This window comes from Typopeltis vanoorti, chromosome 2 (assembly GCF_054136105.1).
Source record: "Typopeltis vanoorti isolate ZY-2024b chromosome 2, IOZ_Tvanoo_1.0, whole genome shotgun sequence".
Classification (NCBI taxonomy): Eukaryota; Metazoa; Arthropoda; class Arachnida; order Uropygi; family Thelyphonidae; genus Typopeltis; species Typopeltis vanoorti.
In genome coordinates this window covers 71,474,055-71,498,956 of record NC_143550.1, presented here as the reverse complement: position 1 = coordinate 71,498,956, position 24,902 = coordinate 71,474,055, and the positions used below count along the sequence as shown (strand labels likewise).

General features: G+C 37.3%; 1 protein-coding gene across 1 annotated transcript in view; it reads left to right on the top strand.

The window, feature by feature from the left end:
• The window catches only part of kug (FAT atypical cadherin kugelei), a 599,114-nt gene that overhangs the window by 230,281 nt on the left and 343,931 nt on the right, over window positions 1–24,902 (top strand). The window contains exons 12-13 of the mRNA XM_090401756.1: window positions 6,709–6,871; window positions 12,676–12,897. Of these exons, the coding sequence (XP_090257882.1) occupies window positions 6,709–6,871; window positions 12,676–12,897 (385 nt within the window). The remainder of the gene's footprint in view (window positions 1–6,708; window positions 6,872–12,675; window positions 12,898–24,902) is intronic.

The following is a 24,902-nucleotide window of genomic DNA, read 5'->3' as shown; positions in this document are numbered from 1 at the left end:
GTGAACATGAAATTAGACATTAAATTAGAGGGGATTAGACACCCTATTCACAATCCCATTCTTTAATGATATGATGAGATCTAAGACTAAGTTCTTGCCTGCCCTCTGTTACATATTGCTTAAGATAGTTTTCCTTCCAGAACTACTCAAAAAATTCATTTTCCTTATTCATAGAAGTTATTGCTTCATTCTAGTGTACATACTCTACCATAATTAAAATCACCTATAACAATCACCCTTTTCTTCCTAATCTAAGCCAATTACATATCTATCTGTTTGCCTCCAGCTTCCACATTCTGACTTATATCAATTTCTAACCAAATATTTCATCTTGCCTACTTCCTCTTTAGATAATACTGCCTCAAAACCACTATTCCTATGTTTCCCTGGTATCTCAATCTTGTGTTGGCATGTTTCCCCATCGTCATCAGCAGCACCTCTCCTTCATGCTTTCCTACCCTGTCCATAAACAATCATGCCCTTCTATTTCTATTCTAGACAGGATTTCCTCCTCATCCAACTATGTTTTACTTATTCCAAATATTTTCAGATTAATAAACTCAGTCAATGCAACAGTTTCATCTCCCTTATTTCTGAGATCCCTGACATTCAGAGAAAAGTATAGCAATTCATTTCTTGGTCAATTACTTCTTCTAGGACTATAATGTTTTAGGAAGTATGTTATACCATGTCATCAGGATCTTACTGTAGATCTCTGAGTGTTGATGAAGAATTCAAGCACCAGATCTCTTGATCCACATAATCTCGAAGATTTTCTATGGGATTCGCATCCAATGAATTTGGCAGCTATGGTAATGGCAAATGGAAATTGCTGTTGTGTTTATCAAACCACTTTTGAACAATACTGGCAATGTGGCACAGTCATTATCCTGTTGGAATATACCAATGCCATCCAGGAAGACATTCACTATGAAGGAATGTACTTAATCAGCCAATGTATAATTATTTTGCAGCATTCACAGTATGATCTATGTATGAGTTTCAGGGTTCCAGAAGATTCCCAGGAAAGTATTCCCCATATCATAATGCTGCTTCCTTCCAGTTTCTGCTGTACCATGACATCAGTGTGATTCCCATCCCAAGGTTTTCACCTAACACAAGCTGGAAATGAGTTTCATCTGAAAAGGCAACATTTTTCTTAGTCTTCAGAGGTCCAGTAACATCTCTCATGTTATGCTGATGTTATGCTATACATAACAGCCAGCTCTTTATGGCATCTTCAGCAGTCCAGTAACATCTCTCAGATGCAGTTGTCATTGATGATGATTAGTGTTAAGCATGGGTACCTTGACTAGGTGTAACTAGTGTGTTGACCATCCATGAAACAGTGGCTGAGGAGAATCTGTGAGAGAGGAGTCAACAATCAGCTAAACTGCTCTCTTCCAAACAACTTCAAGAATTTTTAGAGAGGAGTTGCACCATCTTACATGTGAGAGCAGTAGCCCAAGGTTGGGCAGATTTGGGTTTGTCTAGAGTAAGTAACCGGACAGATGAAAAGTAGCATCTTGAGTGACGAAGGAATGCCAATTTTGGAAGCTGAGGATGCTATAGAAGTGATGTGATTATGCCAGGAAATGCTAGGAGTAAGAGAGAGAGTCCAAGAAGTGATCTGATCTTGACTGTTGAATATTATCAAAATAAGAAGAGAAGAACTAAGATGAAAAAAAAATATACAAAATATGTTTTGAAAGCATTGAATGTGAGAGTAGATTTTTATTATCCCATTAAAGGATAGCGTAGTGATCAGTGTTTAGAAAACTTATTATAGATGATGTGGAGTATTGAGATGTTTGAGGCACTGAAAGGTTTATTGTGAGTAGTGAAAGAAGAATGCTATTGCCAGCAATGCTTTGAATAGGATTTGAGGTAAGTAAGAGCAGGTTGTTTATGTATATGAGAAAGAGGATGGGTGAAATAACAGGGCTCCAAGGAACACCTACATTAATAGGAAAATCTGAAGAAGGCTGCTGAAATATGAAAATTGACAATCCAGTTACAAAGGGAGGAAGGCATACCATAAGATGGCAATTTGCTAAGATGCCCTCGGTGCCAAGCACCTTGTCAAATGCCTTGGAAATTGGATTATCAGTTTTCTCTCAAGTTGTTTACTACCTGTATGTCAACAGCATAGATTTTCCAAATCTTTCCTTGGCATGAATCCAGAGTTGGGTGGTGCCCTCAGTGACAAGCACCCTGTCAAATGCCTTGGAGATTGGTTTGTCCATTTTCTCTGAAGTTGTTTATTACCTGTAGGTCAACAGCATAGATTTTCCAAACCTTTCCTTGTCATGAATCCACAGTTGGGTAGTGTAGGTGAGGAATCTACTGTTGCTCTTGATTGGCAAATTCCTATTGGTGGTCACTGATTAGTTGACTGTTGTCTAGGTGTCAAAACTGTTCATGACTTTCTCTATTACTCTAAACAGCACTAAAGTGAAGAGTAATAGTTCATTAGTTTGATGATAGATACTTATCACTTTTTTTTTCTTCTAAATTCTTTACACACTAGGTTTTCTTTTCTGTTTCATGTTTATACATACTGTGTATGAAATGTTTCATATTATAAAAAGAATTAATCAGAATGCATGATATGGAATCCAATCTTATATTCATGCTTCTTGATACTGTTCTATATATTCATTTTATATTTTTGAAAAGTAATTTACACCACACTTTATCACTATTAATAATGCTAACTAATTATATATTTGATTTAATCCTTTATCTAAGTGTGAGCAAACAAAGTTTGCACCTGAAGTATTTTCAGGACTGGGGCAACTTGTGGCAAAGGTGGTATAACTTCTCATCACTTGCCTTAGTATCCCATAATGCAAAGCACATCTTCTTGTGGACATGTATAATGCTATACATTAAGGTAAGGGTCACTACCCAGACCGGTTTCGACCTTTATTGAGGTCTCCTCAGTGGGAGCCAGACCCAGAGGTGGTGATACTAAGGTGGAAGTAATGGAGAAGTCATATTTCCATATACCAGTTGCCAAAAGGTGTCACACCTTATTATTAAAATTCTCTGGATTAGAGATAAGTTGATGGAAGTTTTTTCACTTGGCTATACTACTAATTATATATTCAGTTTAATCCTTTATTCGGTTTAATCATTTATCCCCAGTCCTGAAAATACTTCAGGCACAAAGTTTGTGCCTGAAGTATTTTCAGGACTGGGGCAACTCGTGGCAAAGATGATATAACTTCTCATCACTTGCTTTAGTATCCCATAAAGCAAAGCAATTATGGGATACTAAGCAATTAAGCATTATTTGGATAAAGGATTAAACCAAATATATATTTGGTAGCATAGCCAAGTGAAAAAACTTCCATCACTGAGATGTGGTTGACAGAAGAGGATATAATAACAGGAATAGATGTCACTGGGTACATCATTTTTCGGCAGGATAGGAAGGGAAAGAATGGTGGTGGAGTACTGCTTCTGATAAGTGACGACCTATGTCCTCTAAGACTGGAGGCTTTGGAAAGCAGTGACACTAATGATTTTGAAAACATATGGTGTGAGGTAGAGGTGGGCAAAACAGGATATTTAGTGGGGTGTTGCTACAGACCCAGGAGCACAGAAGGTGGAGACCAGGAGATGTTTAGACAGATGAGTTTGCAAGTGCAAGAAGAATGATTGTTATGAGATGTTCCTCTCCCCAATTTATACTACTGTATAACTACAGTAGTATAAATTGGGGAGAGGAAGATGCATGTAACAATAAGGGAATGGAATTTCTAGAATTCTTGAGGGACAAATATCTTAGGCAACATGTAATAGAGGGAACAAGAGGTTCAAGAGTTTTGGATTTGGTTATAGCATCAGAAGAGTTGATAATAACTGAGATGACATCTCTCCCACCAGTTGGAGAGAGTGACCATATCCTGGCCTTCCAATTTCTCCCTCCAAAATTTCGACTTGGAAAATGAATAGATATGCAAGAGTATCAAAGAGACGGGAACGTATGTAGAATTATAAGGCAGGTGATTATAATAGTCTAAGACGTCAACTTGGGGAAATTTTATGGAGGGAGAAATTGGAAGGCCAGGATATCATTAGTGCATGGGAAATTGTGAAAGAATATTTGTTAGCAGCAATAGTAACTTGTATACCACGAGTGAAGAAGAGGAAACAATTTGGAGTAAAGTGGATGACAAATAATATTAAACAGGAATTGCATGCGAAAAAGAGGCTATGGAAGAGATATAAGGAGACAGGTGAAGAGAGGATGCATGAAGAATATAAGACACAGGCCAGAAGAGTGACTAGTATGGTAAGGAAAGCGAAACTGGAATATGAGAGGAGATTGGCTCTAAGGTCCAAAGAAAATCCAAGGGAATTTTTTAGCTATGTGGCCAGTAGGAGGAGAAATGACTGGAAGAATGATATTATGGGATAAAAATGGGAATAGAGTGACTGATGCAGAGGATATATAGTGGAATTGGTCAATGAACACTTTATTGGATTATTTCATCCTGGAGGAGTCAGTTTTAATACAAGAGGGATAGGGTAGGTTCGAGGTTTAGAGGTACAGGAGGAGAGTGTGTTTCAAGTACTGAGTACTGTGGATGTCAGTAAAGCTGTGGAACTGGATTGTATTTCACCACGAGTTTTGAGAGAATGTGCTAGGGAATTGACAGTGCCTTTCAACTGGCTTTTCAATGAAAGTCTGGCTGTGGGAAAGGTGCCCATGGAATGGAAGGAAGGTAAGATAGTGCCATTGCATAAGGGCGGCAGCAGACTGGAAGTGTCTAATTAGAGGCCAGTTTGTGTGTCATCAGTACTTGTTAAGATCTTGGAGAAATTAATTAGGGACCGTATACAACAGTGGGCAAATGAGGGTAATGTTATCTGTGAGAGTCAACATGAATTTGTGAAGGGGGCGCTCTTGTTTTAGGAATATGCTAGCCTTTTATAATAAAGTTACAAGAGCATTAGATCAGGGAAGGGCATATACTGCCATTTTTCTTAGACTTAGCGAAGGCATTTGACAGGGTGCCACATGATAAGCTGATATTTAAGTTGGAACGCATGGGTCTGGATGTCAGATTGGTCAACTGGATTCAGCATTGGCTGTCCGATAGCTATCAGAGAGTTGTGTATGGTGGGGCAGTTTCAAGGAGGCAGAGAGTTATAGGTGGGGTCCCACAGGGCTCAGTACTGGGACCTGTATTGTTTAACCTTTTTATATCAATGAATTGCAAGGAGATATTCAGTTGTTTGCAGATGATGTGAAGCTGGGAAGGATTATTATAAATAGTGCAGATGTGGTAGCCCTGCAAGAGGATTTGAATAAGCTAGATAGATGGGCAAATGAATGGGGGTATTGGTTTAATGGAGCAAAATGTAAGGTCTTGAAGTTTGGGAAACATCGATGGGATGCTGCATACTCTATGAGAGGAGTTATATTTGAAGAATTAGGGGAGACAAGAGATCTGGGGTTGATGACTGATAGAAACCTGAAATTTAGGGGACATATTGCAAAGGTGGTGAAGGTAACACAGAGGATTGCTGAAATAATGAGAAGGACACTGTTCTGCAGAAATAAAAGGGTTATCATTCCATTGTATAAGACTCTGATCAGACCACACTTTGACCATTGTTCTCAGATTTGGTCCCCAGGATTTGAAGGGGATAAATTAACTGTGGAATGGGTACTAAGGCAGATAACAAAGATGGTTCCAGGACTGTACAATGTTAATTATGAGGATCGGCTGAGGGAATGTGGACTGCAGAGTTTGGTGGATAGAAGAAGGAGAGGTGATATGATTGAGACTTTTAAATTGTTGAAAGGTGGTTACAGGGTTGACACTGAGGAGTTCTTTTACTTGGTTGAACAGCAGGAAAGAGAGATGACAAGAGGTCATCCCTGGAAGATACGAAAGGAAACCGTGAGCAAGAGGGTGAGAAGTGGTTTCTTTGCATGGAGGGTGGTTGAACCATGGAATGCATTACCTGATGGAGTGGTGAGAGTGAGAACGGTCAATGAGTTTAAGAAGTGGTATGATAGACTTTGTTTCTTAGGGGGGGAGGAACTCCCCTCGATGAGTCTTGATAGACTTTGTGTTTCTTAGGAAGGACCTCCCATGATGACTCTTTTGACTCCATGGAGGCCTGGATAATAATAATAATAATAATAACTGCTAACTAGTAGCACATTTTTTAATTAAAAAATAAGTATGGGTGCTTTATCATATCTCCAATTTTACATACACTGTTATGTATCTTTAAAAAAGAAATAAATGATATTATTTCTATTCAAATACATATCTGTCATTAGCTCCATTCTTATTTGAAAGTAGAATTTGCAGACTGATTTTTACTTGTTTTTGGTTACATTATATTATGTTCCAAAATCAGGGAAATTAACAACATTTGACTGGTCTCAATAAGAAGTAAAATAAAAATAGTTTTCCCCAAGATACTTTGATTTTGTTTACTTGATCCTGATTCTTTTATAAAAACCATAACTCCATTTCTCATCTTCTAAAAACTAGTAATATCTCCTGATTGTTATAATGCTCTAACCATGAAAATTAAATCAAATTTGCAATAACCAGACACAAAACAGAAATTGTTTCTGTAAAAAATAATAATAAATAATAAATACTGCAGTAATTAAATCATATTATATTTGTATTGTTCATTAATATTATTTCACTGAATTTTAATTTTTAGGTAGAAGCTATTGATTTAGACATTGGACTGAATGGAGATGTACTTTATGAATTTGGGGAGGAAGTAAAAACCTTTAGCATAAATGAAAAGACCGGAGTTATATTGTTGACTGAGTTATTGACTAGAGACACCTACAAGCTTTCAGTTTCAGCAATTGATGGAGGTATGTCAATGTCACAAATATTCTCTTTATTGTTATTGTTGTGTGGTTTCTTGCTGTGATGCTGAATTTGTCTGTTTAGAAACAAACTATTAGTATTAATAGATTAAATAATAATATGAGCATTTCATTTTATACTGCAATATTTATTATGACCTTCAGGGAATTCACTTCATCAAAGCAGATCCAGTATGTCTCAACATATTAAACCTACCATTCTTTTTATATATATATATATATATATATATATATTTTTTTTTTTTTTTCCATATACTGCTCTTGATATCTGCCAGCTGATTAATCCATCTTTTTATGATATTAAAAAAAAAATATTTGACTATTAGTAAGCCATTTACTAGCTTTTTTTTTTTAAAGTATTCTTTCTACACTGAAATACAACTCTGGTTAATAGCTCTTTTCATGATATTACAATCATCTCCTTCATGGTGAGAGGGAATAAGAATGGAATGGTTTGTATATACTACACCACATATATAAAATTTTCCAGGGCATGATATTCACTTTGCTAGTGCATATGCATGTGAAGACATTGAAGTGAAGATAAGGAAGAGGAAGACCATTGTTGGTAAAGAGCTCCAGAATAAATAAGTGTTGTCTTATGTAATAATTGACAATGTTGCTTTCATTTTAGTATTATACTGTTCATTTTTGAGACATTGGTGTACATGTATGATTGGTAACTTCGTGGATTTGTTACCGATATTTTTATTGGATTTTTGAATCTTGCCTTGAATGGAACAGAGTGGAAGTACAAATGGGATCTACCCAACAGCAGTGCAAAGGTCAAATGCTATTAACGATACAGACTTTTCAAAAATGATTTGAAGTAGTAAATACAATATGTATGCATGCTGAAATGTGAACGATGTTAAGGTAGGGATTTGTAAAAAGCGCAATATTTTGTTAGACTGCAAGTTATCAGTGAATGCAAAACAGACTGAAGGAATGAAAGTAGCATAAATGAAAGAAAAGTAAATGAAAATCAAAAGTTAATGAAGCTGAGGGAGTGAAAGAATGCATGAATGAAGAAACAACAGTAAGTGATATGGAGACAAAAGAAACATGTGGCAGAATGAGAAGAAGTGAGACTATGGGAGTAACAGAGAGTTAAATTGTTGGAATGCAAGATAGAAGAATGAGTTGTTCAAAATAAGAAATGAAATAAGGAATAAGCACTGTGATATTAGATGTTTAGTGGAAACAAATGAAGTGAAAAGAATAGAATGAAGAGAAAAAAGAGAAATAGAGGTGATGAATGACTTGAGAATAGCAATGTATGAAGATTCCTGTTAGAGGATTGGTTAAAGAGAGAGCCCAAAAAAAGTTTGCTTTCTAGGAAGAAGAATGGGCAAGATAATTCATGCTTTGGATACAAGGAGGACATGAGCAAGAGAGTTAGTGGGAACAAATGATTTAATTGGACAGAAGGAGAATGTAAGGATGGATATTAGTAGGTTATTAAAGACAGTGAAGATAACAGTATAGTGGGAAAAGTTTTCAGTGTGTTGCCGAGATATGACAATTATGAGTTGACTTCAACTTGAGAAACATGAATGGTAGCTTGGCAAAGCTGCATGAGGAGAATGGAGTGCATTTGTAAATATGTGTGGCATGTATTTGAGGAAAGAATGCAATTGTACAAAAGTGAGATTACATTTGACTAGCTATGGAGTGAGTGAACTAAAGAAACTGTTGCTAGATGGAAGTGCAGTGTGTGTGTGTGTGTGTGTGTGTGTGTGTGTGTGTGTATCAGAAGTAACAGGTGAAATGAAAGATTGGGAGAGTGAACCATTAGAGATTGAAGTGCTTGTCAATGAAAACAGTAGTAGTATCACAGATGAAGAGAGAGAACTGGAGTGCAAGATGGGGAGGAGAAACAGGGAAATGGGGAGGGAACACAGCATAGGAGGAATTAATGTTAGAAGTAGTGGTGAATGTGGGTATGGGAATGATCAGCATAGAAATGGAAAGGATCACAGTGTAAGCAGGATAGTTGAGATTGAGAAGATATACATGGTAAGCGATGATAAAGGAGATTGGGCAAGGTCAGGTGTGGTAGGAGAATAACAACTAAAAAGTGGCTTGGATAGAACTGGTTATAGCCCTAAAAGTGAATTACTGTGTTTATTTACAAATGCCACAAGTATCAGAAATAAAGGAGATGAAAATGTTTCACTAATTAAGTTTATTTGCACAAAAATTGCTGGAATAAGTGAAACATGGTTGAACGAAGATGATATCCTAATGGGAATAGAAACAGAAGGATGCAGTGTTTTTTGCGAGAATAGGAAGTGGAGTGCTGCTAATGAGAGCAGGGGAATTATATCAGAATAATGTAGACATGAAAGAGGGAAATAGTAGCAATGGTTTTGAAGCAGGGTGGTGCGAGGTGGAGGGTGACAGGATGAGATATTTAGTTGGATATTGCTATAGGCCAGGGAATGTGGAAAGAGGTGATAAAGAAATGTATAAACAATTTGTTCTGTTAAACAGGGGAAGGATGATTTTAATTGACAGTATAGATTGGAATGAAGAAATAGCATTTGGGGATAAGGAAAATTAATTTCTCAGGTTCTTGAGAGACAACTATCTTTAACAGCATGTAAAAGGAGGGCACGAGGATCGAGATTTTTAGAGATGATTTTCATCAGAGGATGTAATTGTGAGTGAGTTTCACACTTTGCTCCAGTTGGGTGAGAGTGATCATGAAGTGATCACCTGTATGGAAAAGATATATTTTGAAGTACAAGGCTGGTGATTATGAGAAGCTTAGGAGACAGCCTGGAGCTATATAATGGAATGGGGAGTTCAGTGGAAAGGAAATAAATGCTGCTTAGGAACTATGAATGAAAGAATAACAGCATCAATGTGTGCATGTATTCTGAAGGTCAAAAGGCTGAAGAAGATAGCTGCCAAATGGATAAATGAAGTAATTAAGCATGAAATCTGGAAGAAGGTACTTTGGAGGTAGCACAAGATGAATAATGATAATAATCAGCTGCACAAAGAGTATAAAGGGCAGGTGGAGAGAGAGACTGTTTGTAAGGACAGCAAAAGTGCAGTACACATAAAATTTAGCAAATCAGGCCAAGAAAAACTCTCAGGAGTTTTTTTCAATATGTGACAAGCAGGAAAGAAGAATGATTATGGCAAGATGATGTTAATGGTTTTAAGCAGAAGATTGGTAACTGCTGCAGAGGACACAGTCGAGGTATCCAGTGGGCAGTTCATCAGGGTATATCATCCTCAGTCTGAAATCAAAAGGTCAAATATGTGGTAGAGAATGAAATGAGTGAGCAAGAGGTATGTGAGGAGTTAAGTATACTAGATATCAATAAGACAATAGGGCTTGATGACATGTCATCACGTGTCTTAAGGGAATGTTCTGAGGAGTTAGCGTCAGCTTTGGCCTACTTGTTTAACAAGTCTTGCAACAGTACAAGTCCCAAAAGAATGGAAGGAAAGCAAAATTGTTCCACTTCACAAAACTGATGATAAGACTCAGGCTACAAATTATAGGTTAATTGATATATTTGAAATTGGTTAAGGTTTTGAGAAATTGGTTAGAGATAGGATTCAAAACTGGGTTGATAGCAGTGGTATTTATTGTGCTTGTATGCATCATCTCTCTATATGATACATATACAGTTACCCAGTGCAGCCCGTGCAGTCTTCTCTGGATCCTTTCCAATATATCCTCATCATCAGGAAATGCAGAGGACCAAATCTCTGTACAATAATCCATACAAGGCCTTATATAATGGAACCAGAAGCTCCGTTTCTGCACATTAGGGTCATTTGCTTCAGTACCATAATTAGATGTGATGACTTCACAACCTGTGCAATGCGACCATTACTGGGTAACTGTATATACATCTCCCTAAGCATGTTTGTAATACTTGCTTAGGGAGATGCATACACAGTGGTGTACTAGGAATTTGATAGATTGCCATGCCACAAGTTGGTAGCTGAACTGAGGCAGATAGGATTGGATGATAGATTAGTGAGTTGGATAGGTATCAGGAAGTTGTGTATGGGAGCAGCATCTCAGAATAGGAAAGTCAGCAGTGGTATGCCAGAGAAGTCTGTCTTGGGGCCATTGTTATTTAATTTGTATATTAATGATCAGGGGATGGGTTTAACTGGTGATGTATAATTGTTTGCAAATGATGCAAAACTTGGGAGTGGGATCAGGAATCAATATGGAACTGGTAAGTCATTGTTGCAAGTGCAAAGTTCTGAAATTTGGTAGGCAAGAATGAGATGCAAAGTATACATTTGGAGTGGAAATTTTGGAGGAAGTTGAGGAAACAAGAGACCTTGGAGTAGTCGTGGACAATGATCTGACGTATTATATATATATATACAGTAAAACCCCTTTTTTACACTTTTCCGGGGACTGATGGAAAAAAGTGCAAATAGCAGGAAAGTGTAAATAGTAGGAAATGTAAAAAAACATTTAAAAAAAGGCTAAAAGATGACTTACTGCTAGTATGTGAGTCTACATACTAGATTACAAAATTTAATAACTGAAAATAAATGAATTTACAATGTACTTACATTTATCTATTTAAAAAAATCTTTAATTGTTGATTGTTTTTGCTTTTCGTTCTTTTTTTTTTTTTTTTTTGACTTAGCGCCAGATTGCTTTGCATTGAGTTCAATGCTTGACCCGTTTTTTTACTATCGTGTTCAAAGTGGACACAGAGGGTCCAAGATCTTATGCTAAATGCACACATGTTCTGGCATGCCAATTTACATGTCGCAGAATTGCCATCTTTTCTTCTACCGAAATACATTTTCTGTCTTTTTTCTCCATGTTACTAACATGGATAATCCACCACTGCAACTTGAAAGCAACTTTCACATGCTAAATTATGTTGCAGAAATTCTGCAATATCAATTCGTACTGTGATTGAAAAATCATAGTATCGCTCATCACTACAGTACTGCTGCATGCGCACAAGTCACCGTGATGGCGGAAACGAAACTACAGCCAAAAGCAACGCCACCCGAGAACAGAAATACGCAGATTTCCGCTGAAATCGATATTGCCACCGAGAAAAAAAAAAAATGCAAATCACGGGAAATAACGTCCACGTCAAGTTTTTAATGGCGGAAAAACTACAGCCGAAAGCAACGCCACCTGAGAACAGAAATGTGCAGATTTCTGCTGAAATCGATTCGAAAATCGGTATTGCCACCGAGAAAAAAAATGCAAATCACGGGAAATAACGTCCACATCAAGTTGTTAATGGTGGGAAAACAATACATTGTGAGAATAGGTCTTAAAACGGGACCAACAGAAAATGACACAAATGGCAGGAAAACGTAAATTGCAGGAACGTAAAAACGGGGTTTTACTGTATATAGTTTCATGCATCTACATTTGTTAACTTGAGATTTTCTTCTTTGAAGTTAGGTGTTTGTATCCAGTGAGAAAATTTTGGTACTCCATGTTATAGTTAGCCAGATTATTGCAGCTGTGGTGGCGAATGTTAGCAGTAGTTTTGTTCAGGAGCAGGAGGAGTTGTTATTTCCATACTTATATTGGTAATGGTATTCCCAACCTCCCTATTCAACAAAATAAAGATAATGCCATAGTAGTTCTTTATATGTTACAGTGTGAATTGTTTCCAGAAGTACTTGGTTTTAGTGTCTTGTATTCTCAATAAATTATCATATTTATTTTGTTTCCTTGTGTGGTGTTGTGCATTCATACCATAACCAACAGTTAACATGAATAATAGCCAACACCTATGCTTTCTGCATCTTCCCTTATCCAGGTGAACCCCGTCTATCCGTCCAAGCAACCATATTAGTTAAGGTGATAAGTCGAGACATGCCAGTATTTTCTCAGCAGTTTTATAGTGCTACCATTCCTGAAAATCTCCCAGCAAATGCTCCTGTCATTACCATCACTGCAAACAGTCCTCATGGCAGACAGCTGATATATAATATTATAAGTGGAAATGAGCAAGAAGACTTTGGGTTGGATTTTAATACTGGTAAGTTGCAATATGTTTTGTTTTTGTTTTGTTTTTTTCTCTAATGAAAGCATTTGTTAGTATTAATATTAATAACTGATATTTATTATTATTATTATTATTAGCATCTGACCACCATGGAGTCAGAGACTCATCATGGAAGGTATACACTACTGCACACAATACTCATCCAACTGCGCTTTAAACTGATTCAATGTGTCTACATTCACAACACGCTCAGGCAATGCATTCCTCACCAACCACTCTCTCCATGCAAAGAATCTACTGCTCACTCCTCTGCTCACACCTTCCTTATCCAGTTTACAGCAATGGCCTCCTGTTCTATCCCCCTCTCCCATTCTATGAAAAATCTCTTCCGTGTCAACCTGGTAACAACCCCTGACTAGACTATATGTCTCAATCATATCCCCCACCCTCTTCCTCCTATTCACAAGGCTCTGCAACTTACATTCTCTCAATCTGTTCTCGTACTCCACATTCCAAAGACCACTGACCACCTTTATGAATTTTCTCTGGACCCTTTCCAACATATCCTCATCACCATGAAAACCAGGCGACCAAATCTGTGCATAATAATCCATATGGGGCCTGATCAAGGCCTTATACAATGGAATCATAACCTCTCTATTTCTGCATGTCAGGGTCCTTACCATCATTGCCATTATCTGATGTTGCGTCTTCACAACTTGTGCAATGTGGCCCCTGAATTTCAGGTCCACCATCAATCCTAGATTTCTCATCTCCTCTTCCTGAAGCTATTTTGTTAAAAGATTATATATGATAATCTTGTATTTGCAGCCTGGCTCCCTCCAGCCAAAAGACTGCAAGTTTAAATCCTTTCTTGGGCTTGGAGGTTTCTGATGTCATTCATTCATACATCCACATTTGTACATATAATATATGCACTTTCCCAAGATAGATTGGAAGGGGGGGGGAAGCTGAACCTAGCATGGTTATCTGAAATATACTTCTACATCCACTGAGCCCTTTGCTCTTATTTTGAGAAATGTAGACATTTTTGACATGACCAAATCAGCCAGTAGCCTGCATAAAAAAATCACTATGCATAACATGATTTCAGCACCTATAATTTTCTTACTAAATAGCTTAAGGAAATTACAACGTACAATAGAATATAAATTAAAATAAATTTTAATACACTTCCAATATTTTGGCAACATCACGTTGCCATTATCACAGGAACTTAAAAACAAGACACATGCACGCAAGCACAACACACAGTAAATGAGGAACGAAGCATTTTAAATGAGGACGCTATTCTTTCTCCTAAAAGTCCTGATGGTGCCCCTTAGTGGACAATGTTGGTATTCTTGGCCGATTGGGCTGAAGGTCTTCTGATGTAGGTTTCCCAAATTTGGGGCAGTCTCATGCAACCAAATTTGTTGAGGTTTGGATTGTTTCTTAGGGCTGAGGCTGATTCCAAGAATAGCCTTTCGTATTTGAATTTACTATGGTGTATTATCGTGGCTTTCTTCCACCGTATTCTATGGCTGGTATCCAGCGCATGGTCTGCAAGACCAGAGTGGCTGTATTGGTGAAACCGGATGTAGTCCTTGTGTTCTGAAATTCTGATATTAGTTGTCCTGCCTGTTTGGCCAAAGTAGGATAGCTTACGGCTGCAAGGGACTTTATACACCAGGTAGGTCGGGGGGGGGATCTTTAGTGGAGTAGATAAGGGATGCCAATTTTTTATAAGGTCTGTAACAAGAAGTTAAGTCATGTTTTTTTAGGATTTTTGTAATTTTTTCCGAGTCTTGTTACAGTTCTTCTTGTTACAGACCTTATAAAAAAGTTCCTCATTTACTGTGTGTGTTGTGCTTGCATGCACATGTCTTGTTTTTAATTTCCTGTGATAATGGCAACGTGACATTGCCAAAATATTGGAAGTGTATTAAATTTATTTTAATGTATATTCTATTGTACATTGTAATTTCCTTAAGCTATTTAGTAAGAATGTATAACTAACGTCTAAGCCTTTCCACGAGAATCACCTATAATTTTATAATCCTTTCAAGGGAAACCAATTGTAAAAAGCTAAATTAATAGCTAAATGTAGCTTTACATGATCGCAAACAAGTTAAAGTAAAGATAGGGAAGCTGTTATTCCTCTTTATAAGGTTATGATTCAGCCACATCTTGACTACTGTGCAGAGATTTGTCACCTGGATTTCTTGGGGACCAGAAGGTGGTAGAGGAGATTCAGACTAAGCTTGTGACAGGTGAAGAATGCTCCCAATGAGGATAGGTTAAGGTATATTTTGTGGGTTACAAAGTTTAGTTGATAGGTGGAAAAGAGTGGACATGATAGAAACTTTTAAGATATTAAAGGGGTTTTATAAAATTGATGCACATCCCTATTAACCACACTCTCACACAAATAATCAGAGAACTAGTGGTCATACCTGAAAATTGTGTGAGAGTGTGGTTAATAGGGATGTGTAGACTAGATTTTTTGCATTGAGAGTGGTGAATAAGTGGAATGGATTGCCAGAATTAGTTGTGAGTTCCCTGAGGGTGAATCAGTTTTAGGAGAGGTGTGATAGGTTTTGTGTGCATAATAGTTAGTTTAGATCTTCTATGATGAGTCTCTGATCTTCATGGAGATATTGTATAATAATATTACTTATTGGATGTTCATTGTGAAGGAGTCTGTATTGAATCTTTGTACTTTTTTATAAAGGAATATAAATGAAAACATCTTTACCAGCATTTCCTTGTTTGAGATATGGCATTGTTATGAACACATCACAATGTACAAATGAAAGAGCAATCTTTAAATCTCTTTTTCAACAAAGTATTGTTGAACTAAATTAGTTGTTATATGGCCAGGTACAAACATGAAGCAGGAGCTTCAGTTAACAGCAAACAAATATGGTCTTTTCTTTTGAATGGAGGCATACCACAACATGATAATGCATTAATAGTATGACAAATTGTAAATTGGCCAAACTCTGTCTTTTGATGGCCCATTTTGATGACCAGAATATTATGATTATTACCTTCTCATGTTGATGAGCTTGTGTGGATCTTTTTGGATGGAGGGAAGGAGAGTTATTTCTATGCCACATTCTGCATTTCCATTTTTGGATTAAAATACAACATTGCATGAAACTATTTATTCTAGCAATGTGCATTCAAAATATTTATATCTATCATGCTGATACAACTATAGATGTTCCAGAATAAATGCAGCACACGTAGCCATTTGGTCCTCAGTGAGGCGTGCCACCTTCTTGGAGACATTACTTTTGGCATTAGCAGGCATTTGTTGATGATATCAGTAATGATTCAATATGAAATTTGAAGAATTTGATTATACTTGATTTTTACATGTTGATTTGAATGACAACATTTATAACAGCAGTGTTCCCTGGAGAGGGTGGAGTTCTTGGTCAACTTGAACTTTTTATATCATTAATATTAGTCCATTCATGTTTGAACTGTTCAGTCTCAATTTACAGAAGGCATTCCAAAAGTAATGTCTGCTTTATAATAGATCTCACCACAAGCGAGATGCATTAGAATTAAAAACCAAATGAAAGTGTGAAGTCATTACTCCATCTTCATAAACTAGTTTTTCAACATATTCTTCCTCCATTTCAATACATTTTCTTTACTATATAAAAAAGATTTCAGACTTTGTGTGAAACTCCACAGGATGCTTTCAGAACCATTTTCTCACAACTTGAGTCTGATTTCATTGAGCCACAATTGAAGATCTAATTTTATTGAGTTACAGTTGAACTACATTCACTTTATTGCACTTAATCAATTTTGTAATAGTTTGGTCGACTCATGCAAATCAATGTTCCTTTTTTGATGCCACTGATATCAGACTTATTCAGTGATTTTTGCTGATTAACTTTCTGTTTATGGAAATCATCAATTGTAGTACTCTCTTCATGAACTGTCATTAATGTCAATTGCACCATTGCTGTTCTGATTCTTTACACCTAGTGACTTACAGTTCTCACAACTACACTTCCTTCACCATAAAAAACCTTGTAATCAATGGTGAATATTGATTGCACCCCCAGTTTTCCGTTTCAAAAATTTCAATCCTGCACAACATTTTACACATTTTGATAAACCGGTAAGTAGTAAGTCCAGAGTAATAACACATGAAATGCATCTTTGGTTGTGCACCACTATATACTAAATTGCAACAGAGGTATGAAGAAAGAAAACAAAACTAGGCAAGTTTCAGTCAGCTTGCACATCATGTACTGATTACATGCTGGCATTACTCATGGAATGTCCCTAATATTTGTTTAGAATAGCAAACAACACTTATTTCCCATATAATATGGGGATATCTCTTTTTTTTTCTCTTATTTCATATTAATTTGTTTAACTTGCTTCCAGTCATATTAACCCTTTCTAAATCTGTTATCTGTGTTTTGTTTCCAAGCTTGTTTTCAGCAAAAATTGTGCTTTATTAGCTAAATGTTGTTAATTGCTAAGAGCTTCTAGCTCAATTGGAAGAACAGTGGATCATTGTGACAATCAATTGGAAAAGAACTGAGTTTGATTCTCATCATGATGAGAGAATTCTTTATATGGGGTTTTTCAATTGAAGGTGAATCAGCTGATCTCATATAGAGTAAACAGGATTTTTTCTCCTGGAAACTCAGGTTTTTCATCTCTCATGCAGGCAAATTGGCCCTGAGAACACATGAACTTTACAGGCAAAAAATACTATTGTTGGTGATGATGGTAGTAGTGTCGTTGTGTGCATTTGGAGAATTAAGTAGTAGGAGAGATTGTGAGATGTTTGTAACATTCATTTTTTTATATAATATATATCTTACATGAACATTCATATTTCTATCAGCTTCTATTCAACAGTTTTGCGGTCAAAGAATCCTGTAACTTGTATCCATATCATGCTGAACTAGACCTGATTTGAGCAGGAATAAATATCTATTCCTCATAGCATTTTTAAGATATCTTACCCCAACAGAGGAGATAAAAGACTCTCGCCATGGTTAATTTGATCTGTTTGTATATTTTATTTCTTCAGGTAAAGTAACCTGAATGCATAACAAACTTGAATAATTTTACAATGCATGATGGCAAATATTAAGAGGAACTGTAAACATATTGCTGAATGATATGTTAGTGAAAACTGATGTGATACCAAAACTGGCCATTTTCTCTAAATTATTTAAAATTTTGCCCTTGATAAGAAGCAAGCTATATTTTTAACAGGTAGTCTTGTCATATAAAATTAACTATGGATGAAATGGATGGACAAGTCATATATTCAGGATGCTCTTCTATACAATATTCTCTGTGTTTATACACATGGGTATAAAACACATGTTTTATACCATGTGTTTTTTAATGGTATCTTAATCCCAATGTTTGATGTAACTATGAACTTCTTTAATTTATTTAACTCGCATTCATTTAGTATCCAACTAATGATTCTGGAAGTTATAATGATCACTAAGAAAAAAGTAGTAGTTTTGTTCTATATTTTTTTGACTATGGGATTTACTAATAACAGTGAAGTAAGCTTAAGAAAGTAAGATTATTTATTATTATTACCCAAGACCCCATGGAGTCAAAGACTCATCTAGGAGGTCTCCTTTTATCAAACACACAGCTCACATACCGTGCTTTAAACACACTCAAATTCTCTGCAGATACCACACTCTGAGGCAAGGCATTCCAATTATTCACAACTCTGCATGAAAAAAATCTTCTTCTCCCTCCCCTACTCACACCCTCCTTATACAACTTCCAGGGATGACCTTTGGTTCTCCCCTGATCTCCCACTATTCTCTGTAAAACTTCTCCAGCATTGATCCTATAACAACCCCTTACCAACTTGTAGGTTTCTATCATATCTCCCCTCTTCCTCCTGTCCACCAGACTCTGCAAATTACATCTTCTCAATCTTTCCTCATATTCGACATTCCAGAGGTTAGAAACTATCTTAGTCAGTCGCCTCTGGACTCTCTCCAATATCTCTTCATCCTTTTGAAAACTAGGTGAACAAATCTGGACAAATAGTCCATGTGTGGCCTAATCAAAGCCTTATACAATGCAAGAAGAATCTCCCTACTTCTACAAGTCAGTGTCCTCCACATCATTCCCAGAAGCCTTTGTGTTGTCTTCATAATTTTGGCTATGTTTTCCCTGAATTTTAGATCCTTATCACCCCCAAATCCCTTGTTTCCTCCACCTCCAACAATATATCCTCACCAAGCATAAATTCTGCATCCCATTTTTTTTTGCAAATTTTAAAACCTTACATTTTGCAACATTGAACTTGCATCCGCATTCCTGCCCAATCACTCAATATTTTCAAGTTTTCTTGTAAGGCCACAACATCCTCTCTACTCTTCATGGTTCGTCCCAACTTTGCATAATCTGCAAACAACTGAATATCTCCATCCAAATCTTCACCAATATCATTAATATACAAGTTAAACAACAATGGCCCTAAAACAGACCCCTAAGGCACGCCACTAGTAACTTTCCTGGCTATCGCTCCCCCCTACACAACTTGTTGATACCTATCAGATAGCCAGTCTCCAATCCAATGCACTAATCTAATATCCAATCCCATTTGCTCTAGTTTGACTGTCAATTTATCATGAGGTACTCTATCAAAAGCCTTTGCAAAATCCAAGTATATTACTGTGTATCCTTCTCCTCTGTCCAAGGAAGCAGTCACTTTATTGTAATAAATAAGTAGATTACTAAAACATGACCTCCCTTTACCAAATCCATGCTTTCCATCAAAGATAATACCATTGTTGTCAACCCAACTCTGGATCCTAGTTCTCACAAGCTTCTCCAACAACTTAACTACAACACCTGACACACACACAGATAGGCCTATAGTTTGATGTTTGAGTTCTATCACCTCCTTCATGAAGTGGCACAATCTTGCCCTCGTTCTACTACTTAGGAACTTGACCAAGTGCAAGACTCGTATTAAAAAAAATATGTCAAGGCCAGCGTCAACTCCCTGGCACATTCCTTCAGAATATGTAATTCTGAAGAATATGTAATTCCTTCAGAACATATATTATCAAGTCCCACAGCCTTATTTACATCTAGTTTACTCAATTCCCCAAACACCTCTTGCTCACTTACAGTCAGTCTCTCTCTCTTCCCCATCATCAACTGCTCTCAATCTCTCTATGAAGTCACATTCACAAGATTGAAAGACCTTTATGAACTGTTCATTAAGTATCTCCACCACACCTTTTGCGACAGCTGTCTTTATACTATTTTCTCCGATCAATGTCATCCTTCCATAATCATTCTTTCTTTTGCTGGCTACATATCGAAAGAACTCCTTAGGATTCTTTTTGGCTTCATTAGCTAACTGCTGTTCATACCTCTCTTTAGCTATCCTCACCAACCAAGTCACCCACCTTTCCTGGTCTTTATAGTCCTCATGGAATTGGTTATTTCCACTTCTCTTATGCTGCCTCCATAATGCCCTTTTTCTCTGGATCGCATGCTTAATCTTTTTATTCATCCATTTCATCCCTAATTTAATCTTCTCACCCTTGGAATGCATTTAGACATTGCATCTACTAGATAGTCTTTGAAAATTCCCCAAGCTGCATTGATCTCTTTTCCAGCTAACTCCTCATTCCATGCTACACCTGCAAGCTGTTTCCTGAGCTCTTCATAATCACCCCCCCCCCCTTGTAGTTCCACATATACCCTTTTCTCACAGAGGTCCTCGCACTGCTGGCAACCACCCAGGTAATCACCTCATGGTCACTCTCACCAATTGGTGGATGATTTGACACCGCATTTATAATTACATCCTCTGATGAGATAACCAAATCCAAGACCCTCAATCCTCATGTGCCCTCTGTTACATACTGTCTGAGGTAGTTATCTCTCAAAAACTCAAGAAACTCATTTTCTTTACTTCCAGTTGCTATCTCATCATTCCAGTCTATATTGCCATAATTAAAATAACCCATGATGATGACTCTTTTCTTATTTGCTTGGCTAATTTGATTATACATTTCATAGTCACTACTATCCAGATTTCCTGGTCTGTAACAACAACCAACCAAGTATTTCATTCCATTCACCTCTATCCCACACCATTCTGCCTCAGAACCACTTTCACTATTTCCCTCTTGCATCTCTATTTGTGCCTTTTTTATTTTAAATTGATGTTTTTCCTGGAAGCAAAGGAACAGTCTGCTATACCATTATGTCTGTGATTGGTCATCTTTTAATGAGCTAGCATCCTGCAGTTTATCGGTAAGCAGTCATCAGAGAAGGGTGATTTGTAGTACTTGCCAGATATTGAGTGATAGAATATATAATGATTATTATTATTATTATACATGAATTTTTTTGATCCTGAATATAAACATCACCTGTTATTTTATACTAGCCCCTAGAGGTTTTGAGAAATCTGTGATCCAATGCATACATGCAAAGCATGCTTACAGAACTCCTACAAGTTTTTGATGTTCTTTAACCAAATTATTTAATTTGGCTAAACACCCTTAAATGCTTATAGGAGATTTATTTAAGAGGATAATATATTCTGCATAGAGTGAACAGCTGAGTTTAATATATTGTGTGTATTAATACACACGACATATTAAACTATTATTATTATTATTATTAACATACCTCCATGGAGTCAATAGATTCATTGTAGAAGATCTCACTGAACCTAGAGCTATTGTAATGAATCTTAAATTTATTCATTCCATACTGTTAACATCCAGCAAGCTCACCCAGCTCTCTCCACGTAAGCAGTCTATCTTTAAATTTATGTGACCACCGGGGTTAGCCTTGAATTTTTTCCCCTCTCACTCTACCCCTGTGTGAATATAATTCTTTCCATAGTAATCCTGAAAATCACTGCATCTTCACTGTGATTATTATTGTTATTGTGTGACACTTTCAAGGAGTCCAAGGATACATCTTAGGAGGGCACTCTACTCTGCTACACACATCTCTTCACTTATTGCTATACCTACACACAATGACGTTGCTTCCATCAACACCATCTGCCGCCCATCATCACTACCACCAACAACAACACTATTTTTTGTTTGTAAATTGTGTGTGTATCCTTATGGCCAATGTTTTCATAGGTAGGATGAAAAACTCGAGTTTCCAGAAGGAAAAAAAAATCCTGCTGCTTCTGTATGAGATTGATTAACTCATCTTCATCTGAAGAATCCCATATCACTGGTTTCTTGCCAATCTCCTAAACTTTCTAATTTATGTTTTCTCAACCACTTCCCATAATCAACATTGGAGAATCCAGGTATTTTCTTAATCATCTCTGAACTCTGTCCAGATTCTATGCTCTGATCAATGCTTTTCTACAGTGATACAATGACCTCTCTCTCTCTCTCTCTACATGTCGCTATACTCCTTATTAGCAGCAGTGTCTTTACAATAGTGTGCCTTCTAATTGTCTAACCTTCAGGCTTCTACTGATTATCAACAAGATCCATGATAAAAGTCTAAATCTTCCTGAAGGAAGTTGGCAGCAATATCACACCTCATATTTCTTCTCAATTTTACATTAGTATTATTATTCAGGCCTCCATGGAGTCAAAAGACTCATCGTGGGAGGTTCTTTCTAAGAAACACAAGTCTATCAAAACTCATTGACGGAGGTCCCTTCTAGGAAACACAAAGTCTATCATACTACTCCTTAACTCCATTGACCGTTCTCGCACATACCACTCCATCAGGCAATGCATTTTATGGTTCAACCACCCTCCATGCAAAAAAACCACTCTTCACCCTCTTTCTCACAGTTTCCTTTCGTAACTTCCAGGGATGGCCTCTTGTCATCACTCCTTCCCGCTGTTCAACCAAGCAAAAGAACTGCCCGGTGTCAACCCTGTAACCACCTCTCAACAGTTTAAAAGTCTCAATCATATCACCTCTCCTTCTATCCACCAAACTCTGCAGTCCACACTCCCTCAGCCGATCCTCATAATTAACATTATACAGTCACGACACCATCTTTGTTATCCGCCTTTGTACCCTTTTCACAGTTAATTTATCCCCTTTAAATCCTGGGAACCAGATCTGAGAACAATAATCTAAGTGTAGTCTGATCAGAGTCTTATACAACAGAATGATAACCATTTTATCTCTGCAGGTCAGTGTCCTTCTCATTATTATTATTATGACGGGCAACTTCAAGGAGTCAATAGACTCATTGAGAGAGGCCCTAACATCATGTCAAGAACAACTATTCGACATTCACACAGTATCTATCATACCTCGCCTTGAACTCATTCACAGTCATGGCACCCGCAGCAGACTCTGACAGCTTATTCCACTCATTCACCACTCTAAAAGTAAAACATCTAGCTCTAACACCCTTGCTAACCACACTCCTGCCCAGTTTCCATGTATGGCCCTAGTCCTCCCACCACCAGTCCTATTCTCAAAAATATCTTCTGAATTAATCTTATAGAAACCCTTCAGTAATTTGAATGTCTCAATCATATCACCCCGTTTTTGCCTATCAACCAATTTCTGCAACCCACAAATCTTCAACCTGTTCTCATAAGGTTCATTCCCTAGACCTGCTATCATCTTGGTCACTCATCTCTGGATCCTCTCCACCTCCTCCCCATCAAGAAGAAACCCTGGCGCCATATCTGGGCACAGTAGTCTAGATGGGGTCTTATCAAGGTGCGATACAAAAGAACAATAACCTGTTTGTCTCTGCTTTTTAAAGTATTTTTCAGCAACCAAGTGATTCGATGAGCTGATTTAGCCACTTTTGCGATGTGTCCCCTGAACTTCAACTCCCTATCCACCAATACTCCCAAATCCCTGGCCTCATCAATCTCCTGGAGTACGGTTCCACCAATGTGATATACTGCTGCTAATCTTTTCACCCCAAAATGCATAACCTTACACTCTGCCACATTAAATTGACATCCATTCTCCTTAGCCCAGTCCTCCAAACTATCCAAATCATCCTGCAAAATTTTGACATCCTGTACATTCACTATTGCTCTACCTAACTTTGCATCATCAGCAAACAAATGAACACTTCCTCTCAGATCATTTCCTATATTGTTAATGAACAAATTGAATAGTAGTGGCCCAAGAACAGAACTTGCGGCACACCACTAGTTACAGGCCATCTTTTGGACTCTACTCCTGAATAAACCACTCTCTGATATCTCTCCATCAACCACCCTCCTATCCATCTCACCAACCCTATATCCATCCCCATATGCTGCAGTTTACTGATTAGAATTCCATGTGGTATCCTGTCAAAGGCCTTAGCAAGGTCCAGTAGAATCACTGTAAACCCATTACCCTTATCCAGTTCAGCCATCACTGTGTTATAAAATGTGAACAAGTTAATGAGGCATGATCTACCCTTCACAAAACTATGCTGTCCCCCATACAGTATCCCATTTTCATCTATCCAATCCTGTATTTTCCTCTAGACTATTTTCTTCAAGACCTTGACAACGATTCCTGATATGCTGATCAGTCAGTAATTTACAACAGCAGTCTTTGAACCTCCTTTATGCAGTGGAACTATTTTCCCCTCTTTCCACCCCCTTGGGACTAACCCCAACCCGAGACTCAAATTAAACAAAATGGGCGAGGGCACTGACAATTCTTTAGCCACTTCACATACAACACAAACTGGTATACCATCCCATCCCACAGATGTATTGACATTGAGGATTTGTAATAGACTATTCACCTCCACTTCATTCACCACAATTCCCATATAAGCTATTAGTTCATTCATTCCTGCAATGTCATCACCTGGATGATATACTCTTGCAAAGTGCTCACTCAGTAATTCCACTATATCAACTGATTCGTATAATAAATTTAGTTTAATCCTTTATCCAAGTGTGAGCAAAAAAAGTTTGCACCTTAAAGTATTTTCAGGACTGGGGTAAGGTGGTACAACACCAGGGCACTCCTTGCAGTTAGGAGTATTGGTAGCTTGCTCCACCCTTGCAAGG